Consider the following 22,863-nt stretch of genomic DNA (forward strand, 5'->3'; position numbering starts at 1 on the left):
TTCCACCTGTATTGTATAATGCATTGAAACATGTCACCTGTCTCTACAAACCTGGCCTTTCTTGCTTCAGGCTTGTGCCTCCTCCTAACTCATAGCCAATATTTTGTATAACCTATAACCCTTCAGCCACTTTGGCATTGCACATGGACCAGAAAGACCAGTAACTATCTTGACCAATATCTTTTATGCTCTTTCCAACTCTGTAATTCCATTTGCAGGATTAAGTAGTCAGAGGCAAGTTATTCAAACTGTTTCTGCTGGATTTTTAGGCAGCTCAATTCAGAAACTGACCTTGAATCTGCAGGTAGAAAATTTTGTAAGCACTCTATCTGAAGGATCATGTCACATCAGTATCTGTTATTCAGTAGCAGTAATTAATTTAAACCACTCATCCTTAACTTTGTATTTCATTTATCTCTTCCATTCCTTTTCTTTCTTTAGAAGAAACGTATTATCAAAGTTAGTTCACTGCTCAAAACAGAGGCTTTTAAGTTAGATCCCGTCAGCTAAGGCCCATATCCCTTAAATCTCATGCCAAAAATAGGTGTCCCAACTATATCTCACTACCTGAAACTCAGATTCTTATTCAGAAAGAGACTTAAACAGAAACCTGATTTCTAAGCATGAGTTTGTGCTCCATGTCAGGTAGATGTTTACATATATCTGCAAAAACAGCTTTAAATTGAATGCTTTTTCTAAGCAGTGTAAGCTCACCATAGGTTTCAACGTGAAATTGTACAAGGATAGTATTCTCTGGTGCAAATGCGTCAGAGGATGGGAACAGATCCAGAAGCTAGAAACAGGTGTGAGGCTGTAGAATGTGATAACACAATCTTTTTTTCACCTCTTTGCTCCCCAGACACTGCAAACAGTTTTCAACACCTCCTGTATCAGCCTCAAATGACTGCCAACACTGACTGAAGAGGCTAATGCTCGTAGCTGCTGGTCAGACCAGCTCACAATAGTCTTCCTGTTTATTTTTGTCTTTCCAATTGCTACAACTGTGTTTTATCATTACAGGCTAAAAAAAAGCTGGACAGAAATTGTATTCTGTGAAATAAATAAAGAGTGGTATCAACAGATCAAAGAAAGAAGGACTGTCTGGGTTGTTTAGTCAAAAATTAATTGCAGAAGACAAAAAAAACCCCAAACAACCAAAAGGGAAAGCATATAACTAAATAAATCATATACTTAGCATAACAAAAGATAATTGCTTTAATAAATAAACATATTGCTTTGAATATAGTTTGCTTAGCATGAAACATCAGTAATAGGATGTAGTCGTATTGACAGATTTTATCAACTAGCTGGACAGTGATTTAGAGAAGCAATTGATAAAGTTAGAATTGAACTTACTTATAAAAGACGTTTCTCCCAGGTAACCTCTCCGTTTAAGAACAACATCAAGATATTTGGCGTCTTCATTTACTAAGTAATACTCCTTTTCTAAGGAGATCCATGCCCAGTTTAGGCGAAAATGTTGATTCTTCAGCTTATTGCCTCCTGCAAAACAAAATTACAATGATACAATTATAACTTTTCTTTTTTGTTAAAGACTGCTTTGTCTTTAACAAAAGAAACCTTGTACTCTGGCTAAGTTGTGTTTTGGAGATAACAATCCAAAGGTTTTAAAGATTTAAAACTAAGAAATAAGTAAAGAACTCAACCATGGTACTCATAGGAGTAAATTTTATCTTAGATGTATAGTATCCTAATTTTCTTATTTTTCAAGCAAAAACAATCAAGAATTAATCAAAACATATTTGGATTGTCTATTTAGAAACTAAAAATATTGTGGATGAACCAGGTTGCTGCACAACTGTATTAGTATTTCCAAATAACACACAGTGTAGGACATCATGCAGAACTTCCCCGATACCACCAGGCTGCCAGAAGCACTGAAAGACCCTTAGAATTCTGAGAGTGGAGATGATATCTACCACCTTTTAGACTGATTTTACCTATGCAGTCTAAAAACCTGATATTTTATTCACTAAATCTAACAATTTCTCCTTTTCTTGGTTTAGAATTCATGCATCAGCTCTGTATGGTTTTAGGAACAGCATTCACATCTTCAACAAGATTAAGTATCCCCGATGCACACCACAGTTTGTAGCTATGTTAAGGCCCTCCTAAGCTTAAGTGTTTGTTGGGTTTAGTATGTGTAGTGGGTTGACCCTGGCTGGGAACAAGGGTAGCCGCTAAAGCCACTCTCTCACTCTCCCACTGCAACTGGACGGAGAAGAGAGAAAAAAAAAACCAGCTAAGGATTCCTGAGTAGAGATAAGAGTTGGGAGAAGTCAGTGACTGATTACCTTCATGGGCAAAACAGATTCGAAGTGGGGATAGTACTTAAATTTATTACTAATAGGATAAGAGCCAAAGAGTGAGGAATAAAACAGTCTTAAAAACACCTTCCTCCCACCCCTCCTTCCTTCCATGTGCTCCCTCCCCGCCCCCAGCGGTGCAGGGGGATGGGGAATGCGGGTTATGGTCAGTTGTTCTTTCTAGGTATTACTATTCTTTCAGGTATTACTATTGCTCCTGATTGGCTTGGCCTTGGCCAGTGGTAGGAAGTCTGTCCTGGAGCCAGCTGGCATTGGCTCCATGGGACAGGGGAAGCTTCTAGCAACTTCTGACAGAAGCCACCCCTTTAGTATGCCCCACTACCAAACCCAGCTACAGAAACGCACTAGAGTATGATTGCCTGTGCCTTCTGAGAAGAGTTAGAGAGATACAAACGTTTATTGGAATTATCCTAAACTATTTTGCAATGACCTATCTTTGCAATATGATGACTGCCCTGAACTAAGTTGCTGAAATGTGTTTTGAGAGTCAATTTTCAATGCACCAAAAGACACCCTCAGTTCTTTTTACACACAGACAACTGTAGCAACACACTCCTAGTGAAGAAAACAGACTCCAGGGATCCTCTCCAAGGTACTGTAGCAGCAGCATAACAGCTTCCCTGCAGTTTCACTGAACATGGATGGTTTCCGTGCACTCATTCTTACTGGGAATGCAAAGCACAAGACAGCCTGCAGTACACTCAGCTAGGGACATGGCTGTTAACATGGACCAAGTCTGTGTCTGCCTTGAAGACTATTTCCTCATACAATAATTGAGAGAAACTTCACAGTCCTCCTCAAACAAAAATGTCTATATATATTTATCCACAGAAGTAGGTTCCCTTTTTGAACACACGGCAATGCAGGAATACAGGAAGCATCTCTCCAAGTTTTGGAGGGAATAATATGGAAGTCATTGAACTCCAGCCCCAAAATGCTAAGCACCACCCTAAAAGCTGAATATGCCTTAGCCTAATTTCTCACTTGCAGCAGAAATGAAGCTGTTGTGTCTACAATTAATGGTATTTATAAATGGTATTTCCTCTGCAAAGCAAGAGGAAATAAATATTGAAATTACAGGCTTTATGAAGTTTTTCTTAAGTCTAAGAAAGCAATCCAGAAACAAAAAATGTAAACAGATGGTCCAGTTAAAAATGCTACTTTTTTTTTCAGTTGGCAAGTTAATAGAAAAGAGCTAGTATCCATTTCATTGACTGTAAACCAAGTATTTGAACAACAGATTGACGCATTTCTGATAAAATACAGGATAGCTTTACTTTCTCATGGACAGTTTACCTCCACCTGTTCACTGATTATCCACAGTAAAAAGGCATTTCTTTTCACTGTAGGGATTCTGGATGCCACAGATAAAAAGGCATGACAAATTAAATTCTGTATATCATCCTATTGGATAGGTTTTTTTTTACTCAGAATAATCCTCTACTTTCTATAGCAATAATAAAATAAGCTGTTCAGCTCACTGATGGCAGATGCTCACTCAGCAACTGTCTTCTGGGAATGTTGTCTCACGCGAAAGACTGTAGTCTAATTTCCTTCCCACAAGGTGCTGCTAAGAACAAGGTTTGCTCAGGTAATAACTGTATAAAATGTGCAAGAAAATTAATACTTCTTTAGAAGTTAACACGTCTGTATACAAGGCAGTGAATAAAGTAATTCCTCTGAATAGCAGAGAAACATATCTATTAATTTCAATTAATTCACAGCTTAACTACTGGAGGAAGAGACAAATGAAGGTTGGTTTACTCCCTCCAGTCTCTTCCATTCTTGAAAAATTAGGCAGCCATTCCATATTCTGTCACTCTGCTTCAAAGATAAACCTCCACATTTCTTTATTGACCTGTTTACTAGGAAAAACCAAGAACTACAGTTGAGCAATCTCACATAAAGGCAATAGTACTGTGTAAACAAAAGGAAAGAAATGGTTACTGGAGTATCTCCCTGAACTCCTCACCCTGCTTCTTTCTGCTCTTTTGATCTCTATTATTACTGATAAAGGGGAAGGCTACAAAAATGCATACCAAAAACTGCAATGAGCACCACAAGAGAACCAGCAACTATAGTGTTACAGCAGTAACTACACCAGCACTTACAGTTGGTTAGCCATGTTATATCTTCCCACTAGTTTCTGGGGACAAATGTAACAGAATACATCCTGTTCTCTAATCTAGTGAGAAAAGCCATTTGTGTGCCACCCTTGAACACACAACCCAATTTAACTGTAATTTGACAGAAGGATAAAAAAGAGAATGAAAACTGTGAAATAGATGAGAGAGAACCAATTAGTAACATCAGTGAGAAAAAATACTGTTATATGAGTTTGCTAGAAATGAGAATGTCAGATATTGGAAACCTCCCAGATGAAGGAAAATCTTCTAGCAGAGTTTGCACCCTTTTAGACAAAAGACATTCCAACCAGAGGATAGAAAGCAAAAGAAAATCTTATGCAAAGAACTCAAGGTTTAAATGTGTTGTGGACACAGGCACACAATCTACATCTTACACACAGGTCTCTTACAAATGAAATTTAGGAAGAAAAAAAGCCCAAGAAAGGCAATATAAAAGATTTAACATTGTCTTCATTATACCTATTTCTTTCAGCAGTTTCTTTCTATTTTCTCTTAGAATACAAGAAAACCAACAACAAAACAAAAAATTATATTTCTAAGTAAGCCTCCATTTTTACAGATGTATTTCTGCCTCTGAAATATATATTGTTCACCTTTCAGAATGCACAGTACTAAACCCATCACATTTAGAATTTTAAGAAAAGAATATAGATATTTTAGATCCCTGTCTTCACTTTGTGCTTTTCTGGTGTTCAGAGAACACGTTTTCTAACTTACAAAAGCCCTTTTATTGTCTACTGTCCCCAAAGAATAAAACTGCTGGATGATGATGATGGTGATAATGATGATGGTGATTGTTATTATTACAGACCTCTGGCACAATAGAGCAGAAAACATATGATACACCTTACCTAATTTCAGGTATTTATTTTTGGGCTGGAAATCCTAACTAGAACCAAGAAAGAAAGAGGCATTTTGTAAGACCATAACTTAATTTAGGCATCTATTTTTGAATGCGATTATTTGTGCCTCAAAATATGCAGAAATACATGCATTTTTCCTCAGCAGCTTTTAAAAATGCTCGCTATGACCCTTTATGTTGTAGACACTTTTATTATAGCCACCAAATCCTTGGTAAGATGAATTCCCCCATGCCTGATCTAGATGAAACTGCTACAACATAGTAGATCCAAGCACCACATAAACATAACATCTGTAAAGAATATTAAGAGTATAGCTTTTAGAAATTATAAAATTTCAGAAATAAAATTGCTCATGCTACTTTAATTGATTCACTATTAGTAGCCTGCCCTACAATAATATTTCTATAGGCAGATGAATTGTGCATTGCTCACTAGCACTTCCCTTGGGCACAGTCAAACATTTAGTTGTTGGGCAAGTAATTAAGCTATTATACCCCAGAGCCAGTTTTGCTTTTGTTCCTCTTCCAGACAAGTGCTTGCAATATAAATGCATCAGAAGTCCAGAGAGGGAAGCCACTACTTTTAAAACTAAATAAAAGGAAGGAGGGCTGTGTTAGAATAAGGTAAATCCAAAGTAACTTTGTTTATATATAAATGAAATGTGGTTGGCAAGATGTTGCTATAATGAGGCATGAAAACTTGTTTCTTGAATTCTGCCAGAGATCAGAGTGCAGCAGTACTAAATCAGAAGATGCTAGACAGGATGTGGTGCAGAGAGATAGTTATAATAAACAAGTTGGCAAGAGTTGTGAGGCATTTAAAAACTTTTTAAAGAGCTAAAATTAAGGATCTAGAGTAGGGTGAGTCACAAAATGATTTCATGACTGATTGAGGCTTTTGAGGACAAAACCTTCTGAGAAGATATGCCTGAATATGACAAGTCAAAGATGGATGTAACTTGGAATTGGTCTTTATAGGAGTCCTGTCAGCAAATTGTTCACCAGTCAGAAAACAGTGATGTATTCTTTTTGCACAGGTCATCAAACAAGAAATTCCTAAAAAGATCAAGTCATCTGGAAAAACCAGTTTCAGTTACACAACATGAATAAAAGAGGAGGGGTCAGTAAACTGTTTAAAGGGAAAAATACAAATATTAATATTGCCATCCAAGCATTTATCTTTCCAACCATGTTGCTCAGATATCTTAAAGTTATAAAACCACCATGAAAAAATATGGATTAGATTGTCAGAACCATCTATCATGATGCAAAGAGCTCAGAGAAGGAAAGAATCAGTTCCAGTTTTCTGCCAGATCACGAAGCTATGTGAAGACAGTATAAAAAATAATTCATGTCTCTTTAGCACTGGTGACCTGAGAGGCCATAAAAAGTTGCCCTTCCATAAAGAAAGTCTGATTGCAGCTTTGCTGTCCCTAGGAGCTACCCCAGACCCTAATTCATAAATAAAAGCATATAATTACACCGCAGTATTCACTTATTGATACAAAAGAAACTGACACATCTTGATGCAGATATTGGCTTCCCTACAAAGTATCCATGGCATAAATCAAAGATGGATCAGCAAAAGAGTGCCTACCTATATAACCATACAGACTCTTTGTGTCCACAAGATATGTCTGTACAAACATAGCTATCTTTGACCTCTAAGAGCTTCATGGTATATTGTATCTGCTCTCCTTAGTCATTAGGTGAGGTTGTTTAATGGGGAAACTCATAAATTCTTCCAGAACGAAGAACATATATCAAACACAAGAAAGATAGAGGAAAAAACAACCAGTAAATAAAACTAGGAAGAGTTTCTTCAAATTTTTTACTATTGGTCTTTTCTCTTTCCTCTTCTTATTTTGCTTTCTAAACTGACTTGCAAAAGGATGTTAATAAGGAGAACCAGAGGAACTGTGACATATTAACAGACCAGAAATCATTGTATGGTAATGCAATACTTGCTGATTTGTTTGAATGTCTGCAAGAGCTACAGTTTTTCTTCCTTGTTTCAAAATATTTGACCCTACTGGGTGCCTCATTCAGACAAGGTTACTTAAGTTGGCACAACTCTGTCCTTCTCTTTGCTATGGATCTCCTCATTGCAGTAGCTAAATGAAGCATCCGAAAAAGTAAACCCACTCCTGAACTTGAGTTCAAAGACACAGAGAGAGGGAAGAAAAGGGAATTGTCCACTTTCAGACATCTGTTCCATTTTTTTTCTCTGATTAGCCTCTTTCTGTGCCAGGTCGACTCAGTTAATATACACCAGGATAAAGTTACCTCAACAGTTTTACTAGAAGTAAAATCTTACGTGAAATGTCAAAATCTTAGCCCCCAGCATCATGATTCCCCATTTAGCCATGAAGTACCCCGTAAAGCTTAGCACTTTCCACTTCCCCACACTATTTGTTAGACATTTGTGGTAAGTATAAACCTGTTTTTACCAGACTACAGGAGACACACATAATTTTAGGTGATTCTGCTAGTCAGAATAAATCCATAGATATTGTATGTTCAGTTCAAGCCACATAGTTTCACCAACTCTGATTTGGCATACTGCGTCCTGATCCCAAGTACATTCCAGCTCCAGGTCAAAAAGGCAAATTAATTTTTTTTTTTTTGCTAAACTATTAAAAAAACACCAGCAATAAAATAGATAATAAATGTTCTGTATTCAATGTATTAGGGCAGCACATCATTGGACTAGATGACCTTTAAAGGTCCCTTCCAACACAAACTAATCTATGATTCAATGATCGTAGGCTATTCCCTCTGCCATGACTATCAGAAAAGGAATATCCTATAAAACTGATGTAATTTCATATGAAAATTGCAGAAGTGAATTGTCTAAGTAAAACCAGCACATAAAATATGCCACTACAATGTTTTGAATTTACTTCAACAATGCAGAAGCTAACCTAATGATTTTATCCAATTAGAAACCCATTAAAATGCTTCACCTTTGTAAGTGTCTTTCAAATGTACTATCATAGACTCCAGTTACTAAAATAACTCGCTGAACTCTGCACCCTCCTGCACTCTATCTGCCACTGTAACTCAGTATATTTGCAGAAGAGCCAAAACCAACCCCCTAAACTAGCCCCTGGTGATTAGGGACTAAAACAATGCTTTCTCTGACTTCTCATGAGAAAACACACACTTCCCAGCATTATGGACTTAGCTTGCCTGGAGTGTAATTGCTGGTATCCAATGAACTGCAGACAGTTTCCGTCTTTCAGTAGTTTCTGTAACTCTTTTTTCGTTTTTGTTTTATGTCTACCCCCAAGAATCAAGTTGGAATGGCCACATTTGCCTGGGTTCAGTCTTAATAAATGCTTGAAGTCACATAGCAGAAGAAATATCTGAAGAATACTGTGTAGCTGCTTTGTTACAAAAAGAGAAGGGGAAGTGAGAGACGGGACGTGAATGTAAAGGTTAGCTGGTGCATATTAAATTTGGATCTTCGTAAAATTCAACTAAGCGTAACTAAGGATGTCTCCAAGCACAGTCTGGAGATTCACACTGGGTTAATTTAAGGAATTCCCAATTCAAGTCTATGTGCAGTTCTGCAGGAGATTAACCAGATTCTGATTAAGAGTTTAATCTGATTTTCATTAACAAAAACTGTGGAAGCAAAATGCACTGCCTCTTCAGCCATTTCATTCCATGGTTTTAAATTAATTTCAGTTTAAATCAGCTCAGTACAAATTAAATCCCCAAAATCCAGAATACCTTCAGTCTGTTGGCTGCACCAAGAGACTATGAGCTTCCAAAGGAAAGAGCAAAGCGGATAAAGAGAAACCCAATTTGAATCATCAAAAAAAGATACTGGAGCACTGTGTGTGACTGAAAACCTTTACAGGTGTTAAGTGCTTAGCTTTGTAACTGATTTCAAGGGAATCCAAAAGATCCACTTTCTGTTTTGGGGTTCCATGCTGTAAGCAAAGCAATTGCTCTGCAGGATGACCACTGCTTCTGAGCAGAAAAAAATTCAGAGCAGACAAATTCAATAGTTCCAGTGAAAAACCACTACTAGCAAAACACAGTATGTTTTTGCTTAGGTCCCAGTGCACATGAACAATTGACTGGGTCCTGTTCCACAAAAGATGAAGACAACAAATCTGCTTTAGAGATCCTAAAAGAGATCCTACTTGAAGGTAGTATTCATATAATCTAATGTTATCATGTAAAAGATATATCTTTAAGCTAGCTGTCTAGGTACAGTGAGGGGAAAGAACTACCTCTTCAGGAACTGCAAGTACATCTTTTATGAACAGCTGGATCACCCTCTGGAAAGATTTGATCCACTCCATTGAAGAATGGGAGTGTGTGCAACCCACCAGTCTAGATAGGTAACTAAAGTCCAGTGATGTCAAAGAAGGGTCCTGAGAAAAGTCAGACACAATTGGTCTTGAACTGTAATTTGGGAAACCTGTAAATTTAAACACTTTAAAAGTAATCTTAGGAATATTTAAAAATAGCAACAAAAAGATCTCTTTGGTTTAGAAGAATTATTCTGTTACTGTAAAGTTATTTCCATGTTGTCGGTACACTAATTAGCATTTTGTGTAGTCACACACTTTGCATGAGAAAATCAATTTAAATTGCCTTGTGAGTAGTAAGAGAAAAAATCCAAACATACAACTCAAGCTGTCATATCTATCAATAAACAATGCCTGTATTACCTAAAGCATTTTTCCTAAAGATCCACACCCTGCACATCTCTCTGAAGAAAAAACCCACCACCTGGATTAGTAAGACTTAATACATGCATGGCCTGCAGCAACAAGTAAATTTATTAGATCTCTGGCAACACATTCTTAAAATAAACTTTAATAGTTTTCAGGTCTCTGCTTACTAATGTTTTCTGGCGCCAGATAAGTTCTTCCTACATTCTCCAGCTGAAATGAAGTAAGGTTCATTTTCTTGTCTCATAGAATAATGGGTTTAGCTCAACTAGTTTAGTTATTGTCACATATGGGAATTTTTTTTCCGGTTTATACCTTTAAAGTACTGCTACATATGTATTAGCCCATAGGCAAACCACTGTCATTTAAAGCCTAATCAGACAAAGTGTTAAATTTGAGCATCACAGGGAATCCTAAGCCCTGGTCTCAAAACTTATGAGTAATAACAGAAAAGTGTACTGCAGCCTCACAAATGAAAGACACTATAACACGACAGGATCCAGGAGAAATATACTTAAAACCAAAATACTATCTCAATATTGCAGTGTTTTAAGAAATTCCTTTTCTTCTCGGAAAACCTATATCTATATCTATCTATCTATCGATATATACACAGACACATGAATTTCCCTTTCATTAAATTACATTCTCATTGAGAACCCACCACTGAAAGCTCCTACATATGTGTCTAATATTTCAATGTTCGCAAAACCATTCTGAGTGGGTACCATCTAAAACCGAGGCCTCTAATTTTTAACAATTTAAAATTTAACAATGAATTTTAAATTGTTATTTGTGTCAAATTGGCAAATTTTTCTTGAGGAAGAAGTAATTGAACTTTTAAACTCTCACTGTTGAGCACTGGTTTTGCAGAAAATTCCCCTCCATTTCAGGTCACAATCCAAACTCATAAATCTTAAATTTTACAGCCTTAGGAGGAAAATGTATGCAAAAGGGATTAAAGAGGTTGTTGTTGTTTGTAAAACCTATTCTAAAAAGTTGGAAGAGTGTTTCCATTTTATCAACTTGCAACTCACTGAGCACTCATATAAAAACTATTCTTTAAACTCTGTGTCAAAGTGATTGAACTGCTTTTTTTCATTAAGAATTCACTTCCACATACTTGAATTTTCTTTCCCTTTCTGTTCTGGCAATACAACAAATGAAATGCCTGACTGACTGGAGGAGAATAAATGGCAGGCAGGTTCATTTAACATTTATTTTTAATTAATTTCAGAGTAATTGTACCAGGTAATCTCAAATACTTATTTTTTGATATTGTTTGACCAGAGAAACTCCTTTGCGGTGCCTTTCATCCTTTTTAAGCTATGCCAAACCTGTAACTTTTTGCAGATGATTTAGTCCTGCTCAGCAAAGGCAGATTAAAAAAGTGAAAACATACAAAATTGTTGATACAAACAAGAACAAAAAAGGGTTCCTTTTTAAGCCACTAACTTTGACTTAAGACAAACCTTGCAAAAAGCTACTCAAAGATATTAGTTCTGCTGAGGAAAGAAATACTTTTGCCATAGAGGTACCTGTGAAAGTCTCATAGTTTAGGAAGATAAGCTCTCCCCCACATGCCTTTTAAGGATACATCTTCTTCCTCTTACCTTAATTAAGACTAAGGTCTTAATTAGCAGGATTGATTAATGAGAGGTGCGTAAGAAATGCATAAATTACACTCCTAGGATTTCTTTCTCTGTTCTGTAAGGTCAAACAGGTATCAATATCAATTGATTCAACATCAGAAGATGGGATGGCAAAAGTACTATCTTCATACAAGCAATTATCCAACATATAAAATGTTACTGATTGCTAGGCCTCTGTTGACACCTCTGGAAAGATGCACATTTCAGCCCATCCATAAAAGCTTAATGACCAGGTGGTCAACCTGACAGCAATACATTGCTGATCCTCCTGTGCAAAACAATCTATGCCACACATTCTATAAAAAAATATGGCAGTCACTCCTTATCTATTCAGAGATAGACCTAAAAAGTTATGTGCTACATAATAAAGTTTCAATTATTCCAACATTTGCACATGTAACTTCAGTCATACAAATGCCCACACCATTGCAAAATGACATCCTTGACTTCCTACCCGCTATAGGTTCCTCTGTGCTAGTGAAAACTTCCTGCTTTAACCTTGGTCTACTGGCCAGTCCTATCTTGTCACTTGGAAGCATGGACTCTAGCCTTAACCTTTCCAAAGAAGTACCCTAGTACTATGTTATCTATTTAAGAAAATAATTCATTTATCCAGGTCTACATCTCCTGCCTTTCCAAAGAGGGAAAATATTACTAGTCTTATTTGTAAAGTTGTATTGGGACTGGCTGAGATGAAGTTCATTTTCCCCACAGAAGCTCTCACAGTGCTCTGCTTTGCATTGATAGCTAGAAAGGTGTTGATAACCAGTGCTTTGGCTACTGCTGAGCAGTGATGACACAGAATCAGCACTGTCTCCAGCATTCTGCCCCCCATCAGTAGGCTGGCAGTGGGAAAGATCTTTGGTAGGGACACAAGTGGGACAGCTAATCCAAACTGACCAAAGGGATATTTTCACTAATCTCCTCCTACAAAAGCTGGGGCTTCTTGCCCTTCTCTCCACCTCCTATGGTGGAGCACTTCAAAACTGTTGAACAGATGCAACTAGATGCCTGTTGACTAAATGGAACTAAATGGCTGAAACTGGATGAACTTTAAGGTCCTTTCCAACCCCAAACCATTCTGTGATTCTAAAACTGGGTGCTGCAGTCCAAATGAGGTCTCACAATAAGGTTTTATTACAATCTTTGACTCAAACATCTCAAGATAACACATTCTGATCTTGAAAAGTTGCTATCCAAACATATTTCTAATCCTTTGGACGTGATTCTTACCTCATCTTACTAAATTCATGTATGTTTTAGATTTCTTAGCTGCTGAAATATAAGCATTAGCTGTTCTTCACCTCTTCACATACTCACTAAGTTCTTGGAATGAGGCTAATACAGTCTAGCATAACCATGTGCAAGCACTTTCTTTCCACTTTCTAGTTAATGAGCAACTTTCAGGATAAGTTTGATAAAGATCCTTATGCTAAAGAACATGGGAGGGAACTGTGAAGTGAAATGTGTGTGTACTTGTCTCAAAAACTACTTGTTCAGTGCAGACACATTTACTCTAGTATGTGCTTACATTAAAGATGCCTAAGCTACAGTCTCTTTGTTCTTTTATTAAACAGGTATTCCAATCTACAGTCACCAAAATACCTTAATGTGCTTTTGCTCATGAACACTGGGGCAAGACACAGTACATGCATCCTGTTAGAGCCACACAAACAAGCTCCAGTTGAGCTGGTACATCCTCATGGCATAAAGGATAATGCCACATGACTCAGCCCTGCCAGAATCAAAGATTTACTAGTTTGATGCTCTGCTGAGCCTACTAAGCTCTGCTGATTGCTGATTCCTGACACAGTTCACTAAGGTCTCTCTTGAGTATCTCAGTAAGGGACCATGTTGCTCCATAGACAGAAAAGGTTTATTTTTGGCTAGAGGGAAATAAATGAGGAGGGTAGATTTTATCTTGGGTTCTCTCAGTGTTTTTCCACAGTGTGCTCTACAGGTTGTTGGATGCACTTGTCTCTCTCTTTCCTACTCATATGTGGCCACAGAAATAATTTTCTCTCCAGTGTCATCACATGCTCTTCTTGTGGTAAATACAGTAACTGCTTAGACAGACATAATACAAAGGCCAAGTCTTCCAACCTTTTTTTTAAGGTTTCCTTTAACATTATTCAATAACTAGAGACAAGGAAGTATGGCAGCAATATGTGTCAGACAAGTTTCATAGCCATTTTTCACACCAGTGTCCTCATAGGGCATTGCTTTCTCTGAGTCACATTTTGAAAACCAGAAGAACAGCAGTTATTTAAATCTTCTGGAGAACAGGGTGGCAAACCCGGTGGCATGAAACTGGATCTGGACTTTCTTTCCGACTATGGTTAAACTTTTTCTTCCTAAGAGATCTTATAGTACAGCCATTCAAAAATTGCTGAAGAATGAGATTTGGACAGTATAATGCATGGAAAAGTTATAACCTTTTAGGTTAAGTCTTTGCTCCCTCACCAAGTATGTAATAAGATCTGAATAAAAGAAAAGTTATGTAGAAGTGCATGGAAGTTCGACATAACAGCATATTGATTTGCAGTACATGTAAGTACTACTCACAGATATATAGATATATATGTATAATGATGGCAATATTCCAGGAAACAAAAATAAATTTTGAGCATATCCAATAATGGCTATGCTATATTTCAACTTTAAAGCCAACATGTGGACTCTTCTTATATCCTACAGTGCTGAGCAAAGCCAGCTTTATAACATCAGCTTTATACTGTCTAACATATTGACTGTATAAGCCATCTTCAAGAAAAAGCCAAGACTACCTAGAGAAGAGTATTGTGCAGATATAACACGTGAAGTCAGACTTGGCTTGGGCAACTCCCTGAGCAGACAGACAGGAATATATCAGCAGAGAAGTCCTTACATCTTGAGTGATTCTGCCATGTTTCAGTTTTATGCTAAAGAGATAGTGAAAAGGAGCTGAAATCAGGGATCAGTGACAAAATAATTAAGGAATTTCATTAATAGTACTGATTTGGCATATCAAACATTTTCATGAGCTATGAGGTAGATTGGTTTGTATGTTTTAACTGAGTAGCTATTTTAATATTCAACAACTGGCAAGCAGAAAGGTTGACTTCATTTTAGCAAAAAAAGATCACCATACATATCAGATCTAACAAGATGTTACACTGGAAACAATTTCTCCCACTGATGGTCCTACATATCACTTTTCAAAAAAAATCTACTGCTCTGGAAGGAACTATTAATATCATTCTGCCCTTTTGTGCACAGACTGCACCATACTCACAGTTTTAATACTCACTCTTTGGAACTTTTTTATATCTCACATATATGACTGTCTTTCAAGTTGACTCTAAATTTTACTTTCCTCCATAATTCTGTCTTAGTGTTGAACTGATAGAATTCATTTGGACTTGATTTAAAATGCAGCTTCCTCAGTGGCTTTCACCAGTATAGCAGAAGATAATTTTTAGAGCAGTAAATCACAATAAAATGTGACACAAGAAAGATGTGTTAGAGCTGAAAAGAAAACCATTTAAAAAACCCCAAACCAAACCCAAACCATCATAAGTTTGAACAGGAATTAAAACAATGGTTTTCTAGATCACTTTTGGTGTCAAAAGAGAAGAAGGTTTAATCAATACCCTTTTGCCAATTCTAAATTTCTGCTTATATCACATCAAATTTGATGATAAAATATGCCCCATCACTTAGTGTTCTAATAAACCCACTGGTCACAAAATACTACTAATAAAAAACTAACCACAATTCCATATTAATTCAAGTAGTGCAAAACTTACTGTGAATTATTTCTGTGAATTTCTGAATGCTCTCTGCATTCTGATATTTAATATTTTATAGAATTTTTTTGTCTACAGTTGACATATGAGTGACGCTTATAAATACCTATAAAGTCAGCAGTAACCAAGTATCCTGTGGAAATTTTGTACAATGTTTCAAAGAAAGAAACATAATGCAGCATGATGGAGAGAGAACCAAGTCTTATATGATGCAGTGGATTGCTGCAGATCTGCTTGAGGCAGGAAGGCTCTATGGAGGGATCTGGACAGGCTGGATCAATGGGCCAAGGCCAGTTGTATGAGGTTTAAAAAGGCCAAGTGACAGGTCCTGCACTTAGGTCACAATAACCCCATGCAACACTACAGGCTTGGGTGAGTGCTGGCTGAACATGAGCCATCAGTGTGCCCGGAGCCAAATAGGCCAATGGCATCCTGGCCTGTATCAGAAATAGTGTGCCCAGCAGAACCAGGGCAGTGATTATCCTGCTGTACTTGGCAATGGTGAGGCCACACCTCGAGTACTGTGTCCAGTTTTGGGCCCCTCAATTAAAAAATTACATCAAAATGCTGGAGCATGTTCAGAGAAGGGCAATGAAGCTGGGGAAGGGTCTAGAGAGCAAGTCCTATGAGGAGCAGCTGAGAGAGCCGGCGGTGCTTAGTCTGAAAAAGAGAAGGCTCAGGGGGGCCCTTATTGGTTTCTACAACTACCTGAAAGGAGGGTGTAGCCAGGTGGGGATTGGTCTCTTCTCTCAGGCAACTAGTGAGAGGACACCATGAAATGGCCTCAAACTGTACTAAAGGAGGTTCAGCTTGGACATCAGGAAGAATTTTTTCAATGAAAGGGTGATCAGGCATTGGGACGGGCTGCCCAGGGAGCTGGTGGAGTCACCATCCCTGGAAGTATTCAAGAACCTGCTTGACATGGCACTTAGTGCTATGTTGACATCTTAGTGTTCAGTCAAAGATTAGATTCAATAATCTTGGAGGTCTTTTCTAACCTTAAAGATTCTATGACTCTACAATTCTATATTTGAGTCAATACGCAAAAAATTCTGACACTTAATAGCCAAGAAATCTACAGTATTTGGGTCAATAATAGAACAGTATGTGAAAACTTTCATTATTTTCCTATGAAAACTAAATGGTGTGTGAAGCAAAGAGCTTACAGTACTTAAGAGTTCTTTCAGAGACATACTCAACAAGGTATAAATCTCTTGACTCTAGTAAATATAATATTTATGTCTTCTAACCTATGCCAGAATATTATTATTATTACAGTAGAAGAAAAATCATAAACATTTATGTTTTAAAAAATATTATTTCTACAGTTCCCTCCATTCCTAGCATTTCAGTACTACATCACAAACACCAACAGTGAACTCAAGGACAGCATTCATTTCTATAGTTTGAATCTGCCCAATAGAGAGTGTGAAGAATTGAACAAACAATGCTGTGTGAGTATTAATTTACGGGTTAACATGAGTTAACAGGATGAGTTAACATTAATGTATTAAGGATGATTTGTGTGGAACACAGAAAATAATATTAATGCTAAAGCATTTTAAACCTAATATGCTCAAATGATTGACACAAAATTTTTTGACCATGACGATTTACATTTCTCATGTAAGTTTCAGGAAGAATCCAGATTTCTTCCTAACAGTGATGTATACTATACTTTTAAGAAGCCACGTGGATTTCACTTGATGAACTTTTATACTTTCTTTGTACATTGTTAGATTAACAAAGAAAATTGAGATGCACTACTTTCATATAATACTCTTTAAAATATGAAATCTGATAGGTACGGGACATAAATATGTTCCTACACTGCAAATCTCTTTTTTTTTCTCTCTGTGTATCTTAAACAAGAGAATTACATAGCTGTATGTAAATCCCTATACAAACACATACACACACAAACATATAGGAATGCAGAGGGCCTGTACACTCAGTTAAATAGTTCATTAAGTACAGTGCATTCACTCTGTATTCAAAATCAGTCTTATTCTGCAGCTCAGATGAAGCAAATGAAGCAATGACTGCTCATTAAGGTGAAGACCTGGTCCATATTTTTTGTGCTGCTCTGCCATCACAGAACAGCATGGATATTTATAATAGATGCTCACCAGTGAGATGCACTTCATATCACCAAAATAAATGGGAATAAATATGCTCACAGCAACATACCCACAAACATTTATCATTTTTTATTGTTCAGATTATGCATTGGGATTTATTTTTCATCTTACAGAAAATTCAAGTCTTTGTTCAGGGCTGGAATAATCTATGTAATGAGCCGAGGATTAATTCTCTTCAGCTATTTCAAATACATCAGTAACATGGATAATAATAAATTACAATTATGGATAGTAAGAATATTTTGCTGTATGAAGCAAAGTGAAATATAGTGCAAATCTCCAGTCATGTTTTATGTATTAACAGTTCAATTCTACTTGCCTCATACTCCAATCTTGATAAGAAGCAATTCCAAGACTGATTCCCCATGAACCTTGCCCAGGAGTGCAGCAGGCTCCCACAGCAGACACATGAGAAATCAGTTCATACATATTCCCAAGACAATTAAAACAATTAAAACTTTCCATTCTGCAAGTAAATCAAGACCGAGCACCCTGTTCTGGAGTGAAAAATGCATTTTGTGAAAACAACTCAGTCAAGTCAGGCATTTTCTCCAACCTTCAATACTGCAGTTTAAGTTGGTATAACACACTGACCTGTCTTCTCCCATTAGTCAGACTTTTACCTGGAGTAAGCTTTTGGGCTGGATAGTACATTGGCTGTGGGAACTGCTCGTTCTACAGAGCTTTCTTTCTCACTAGAAACACCCCAAAAAGTAAAGATTGTGGAGAGCAATGTTCTGGCAAAAAACGTGATGGTTGTCCCAAGCAGAAAACTCTTTGATGTGTACGTAATTCTTTTATCTCTTCTCTCTACTGAACTTACATATTCATTCAACCTTTTACTGGAATAACACTTATACCTCCCTGCCCAAGTATAGTTGAGTATATATAACTCACAGGTATAATCACAGCCCACATATTTGACTTCTTATGAGTGATCCAGGCAGTAGACTTGCTGGTTCTAGTAACTTCAGTTCCTTTACTGTTCTTGCCAGCAGCAGCTGGAAGCTTTCTCCCACTTTCTCTCCAGAACTTTCCATGTAGGGAGACGTTACTGCATTGAATTACACTCATGTTATGTTAGACAGGTTTTCTGAAAAGCAGTTATCGAGATTTGTTTCACCTAAGTTTGGATAAGGTAGATGTCTGTATTCTAAGATAGTTATCCTAAGCATCCATTATAGCCAATTGAAGTCTAGTTAGTGGATTTGGATCCTGCTGTCTAAAGATAGGTATTCAAGGTCATTTGAGACCCTTTAAGGTATCCGGGACATCTGCAGAGGGATGGCAAATATAACACAGGATTAACAGGAAACCCATGCCCTTTGGCAGAGTGGCTGGAGCCCCTCACAGTAAGCACACTTGGTCCTATGCTGAGGGAACTGAAACCTGCCGAATGATGTCTAGAGAGCTATTCAGATCATCCTAAAGAAGACATTTGCATTGGCCAAATAGTTTTGTAATTCCCAACTGTACCATCTATTTTTTCATGGACTGCAATGGGACCTTTGACAACTAGACACATTCAGAAACCTGCATTTAGTCATCTAACTTTGTCTTCAATCTAGCACAAACCACATGTAAACCTTTTTTTCAAAGAAGGGAGTATGCAGATTGAAGAATAAATCTCATGTTACATGGCAGCTGACTCTACTGCTAAAAGGGAAATTTGCAAGTCCTACCTCTTGGCACTATAAATTTGAGATGAATGTGTGGATGTTTGCCTGCATCAAAAAGGCAGCCTGATGGAATATGTAAAGAGGGTATGAGAAGAACACGCCACAGAGCAGGATATGTTCTGAAGGAGACAGTATTCATTTCAGTGTTGGTCTCAGATTGCATTAAATTGATGTAAAATGCATCCCTGAGTCATGGCTTCCTGTATGCATTCAGAAAATACAGACTCAGCACTGACTAAGAAATCAAGAATCCCCTGTTCCCTCATGGGCTCTCAGTCCCAGCTTCTGCTCTGTCCCCTCCCTGGAACTGGCATAAGTGGTTCTATGGTCATTTAAGGAACTGCTCCAGGGAAACTGATCTCTAGTAGAACTAAATGTGGAAAGAAACAGTTTAATTTTAATCTGGGTGATTTTGCTGACCCAGAGTTCACGGCACAGCAGCAACAGTGCTTGTGCCAATGTAAGGGAGGAACCAGCACAGTGGTAAATACCAGGGGTGGAGAGAGAGTTGGACTGCTGTGCTTGGCAGCAATGCTGTCTCTTGATGCTGAAAGCAAGCCCTCATGCTGACATTCCTTGCTAGTATAAATCAGTGTGTTAGAATGTAAATCTGGCCATTAACCTGAAAAGCAAATTTTCCATGTTATTTCCACTAAGAAACAACTTCACCCCTACGTTTGATACCTAATGTAGAGCGAAACCAAGGAACACACAATTTGATTGTGACACAAATTACATAATGAAAATGATTCCTGATAGAAGCCAGGAGTTGTTGTGGTAACCATTTGAAGAGGCCATAAAGGTTCCTGCCTTAAAATGCTTCCCAAGAAAAGCAAAAGCCTACAGATACCCAGACTTTCTGTTAAGGTACCTTTCCATCACACTCATAGGACAGTAATGTCACTGAAGGACAGAGTTTTCCTTCTGATAATTTGTGAAGCACTACCTTGCATCTAATTGCCCACCAGCCACCCCCTTTAAAGGTCAGCAGTCACTCCACAAAATGGAGATTTGATGTCCTAGCAAGAAAAGCATACATGAAAAAATCAAACCCTTTAAAAATTAGTTCCCTTAAACTCATGCTTTACATACACACCCACAGAATATCTAGGAAATTAAAAATATATTTTGTTTTTGCAGACCTCCTTAGATTGAGAAATGTGTTGAGGGAGTCATTTCTGAATGTATCCACAACTGTGTCCTACTTACTAAACCATTCAATGTGCTCACAAAAGAATAAAGGATGAATATAGGTCTCATCTGAAAATCGAGATCTGTGTATTAGTTTCTCTCTTCTGCAAAGCTTCAGTTGAGTGCCCCTTCCATACATACTTTGGAATATACATATATGAAAACTGGAGAGGGAGTTTTTTAAAAGGGCATGCAGTGCTAGGACAAGGGGCAATGGCCTTAAACTGAAAGGATTGGCTTAAACTAGATATTAGTAAGAAAATCTTCACTATGAGAGAGGCACTGGAACAGGTTGCTCAGAGAAGCTCTAGATGCCCCATCCCTAGAAGTATTCAAGGCCAGGTTGGATGGGGCTTTAAGCAACCTCATCTAGGGGAAGGTGCTCCTGCTCATGGCAGGGGGGTTGGAACTAGGTGATCTTTAAAGTCCCTTCCAACTCAAACTATTCTACGATCCTGTGATTCTGTGATTTTATGATTTTATGATACCAGCCCTGTAAATACACAAGTGACTTTTTTCAGTATAGTACTCCTATGGATATTGAAGTATTCATATAGATAAGTCATGTGAATGATTGACCCAGTAGCAGATACTTGCTGGAAAATCCTTTTTTCATTGTTTACTTACATATTAGAGAATAAACAGATCTGCCTGGCTGTGACAGACACCAAGGCAAATACAGGGAAGAAAATGCACTGTGAGTGGGACGAATCTGAACAATGTGCTCTTTGGTTTTCTTTGTCCTTCTTGGTCATGTTACAATAAATGTAACAAAGACACATACGTGCAAAATAAATTTCACATTAACCTCTGGCACCAATTAAACTCTCTCATAATTTCATGTTTCTTCAAGTTTTAAATGCAGTGATGTTTTAATAGTACATGACATAATATGTACTAATAGTACATATTCTCTTGCACAAATATCATGAAGGGTATGGGAGAAACCTCAGATCTGATTCAATTTCACTGGTTTTTAGATAAATCTGAGCCTAAAACAAAGCAAGGCTTGCTTCTTGCTTACACAGTAACATTAGGAGCACAGAAGAAACCATCCTTAAAACATGTACAATCTACACACAAAAGGTGATGGCAATCATTCCAGACACATAGAAAATAGGTCTGTGAACGAAAAAAAACCAGCAATAAAACCTGAAGGACAAGGAGGCACCAGCATGGCATTTTGGTGCCTCATTTTAAGAATCATAATGATCAGCACCTAGACCAACCATCTTTACTATTTTATCATGTCACTGTCTGTTTTAGTTGCAAGAACTTTATCAGTTTCTCTATTCACTAACTACAGATAAATTTTATAAAACCTACAGAGTAACTTAGTACCATTTTTTGCCTTTGTTTTCTTTCATACATATTAAAATAAACTATTTTGTATGTTTAAATAAAAGAAACCCCATGCAATGTTTTCTGGTTTATATTGAGAAGTCCAAATGTTAAACACAAAATACAACTAGTTAACAAAACTCAAAAATGGAAACTGTATTGTGACTGTAAGCTTTAAATCATCTTTTGTGGTTGGCCAGGACTGAAACTAAATTTCACTGTGTCCAAGACACTAGCTTTAAAAAAATGAATGTGTACTTGGCCTACTTCTGATTTTGATGATGGTAACAGGCTTAATTTTGGTTATAATTATGCATCAAGAACAGTTTTTTTCAGAAACAACTTGGTTTATGTTTGAAAGCAAAAAGAAGGATTGCGTCACTGAGCAAGGCTTTGCTTTTATCAGTAATTACAGAAAAAAAAAACCAAGTTATTTTTATCACTTTTCTCATGGTCACTGTGATGTGATCCACCTTTAACATGCCCCCTTCAGTCAACGGGGAATGCTAAATGATATCCAAACACTCCCATTCATCTGCCCAACAGAGACTTTAAAGGTGTGTCCAGTCTTTTTGTTAAACAGTTTTTGATGACTTCACACTGAACTTTGACTTATGTTTAAACCCAAAAAGCATTCCTTCAAGGGGCTCAGTATTCTGGGCTGAGCACATTTAAAACACTGCTTAAAGCTCCAGTTCAACTGGCTAGTCAGTACTCCCCAGGCATAATAGACTTTTTTCTCTCCTGAAGGTGAAGCCTGTCCGTGCAAGAAACACAGCTTGCTTGGGAGCTAATCTGAGTTTGTGAAATGAACTCCCCCAAGAATAAAGAATCACCACAAATCTTCCTTTGATTTCTCTTCAACAACATATAATAATGTAACAAATACATTTAAAAAAAAAAAGTGCTAAGTTACACTGCACACACAATTCTGCCCCAAGGAAAAGATGAAAGAAAGAACATTTTGTGACAGATGCTAATCGTGTTTGCTCATGTAGTACTGAAAGGTGTTTGGATACT

General features: G+C 37.3%; 1 protein-coding gene across 1 annotated transcript in view; it reads right to left on the reverse strand.

Annotated features, from left to right (window-relative positions):
• Positions 1-22,863, reverse strand: part of FREM2 (FRAS1 related extracellular matrix 2) — a 124,297-nt gene that overhangs the window by 53,151 nt on the left and 48,283 nt on the right. The window contains exon 4 of the mRNA XM_029960991.1: positions 1,357-1,503. Within this exon, the coding sequence (XP_029816851.1) occupies positions 1,357-1,503 (147 nt within the window). The remainder of the gene's footprint in view (positions 1-1,356; positions 1,504-22,863) is intronic.

This window comes from Manacus vitellinus, unplaced genomic scaffold (assembly GCF_001715985.3).
Source record: "Manacus vitellinus isolate BGI_N305 unplaced genomic scaffold, ASM171598v3 scaffold_2_pilon, whole genome shotgun sequence".
Lineage (NCBI taxonomy): Eukaryota > Metazoa > Chordata > Aves > Passeriformes > Pipridae > Manacus > Manacus vitellinus.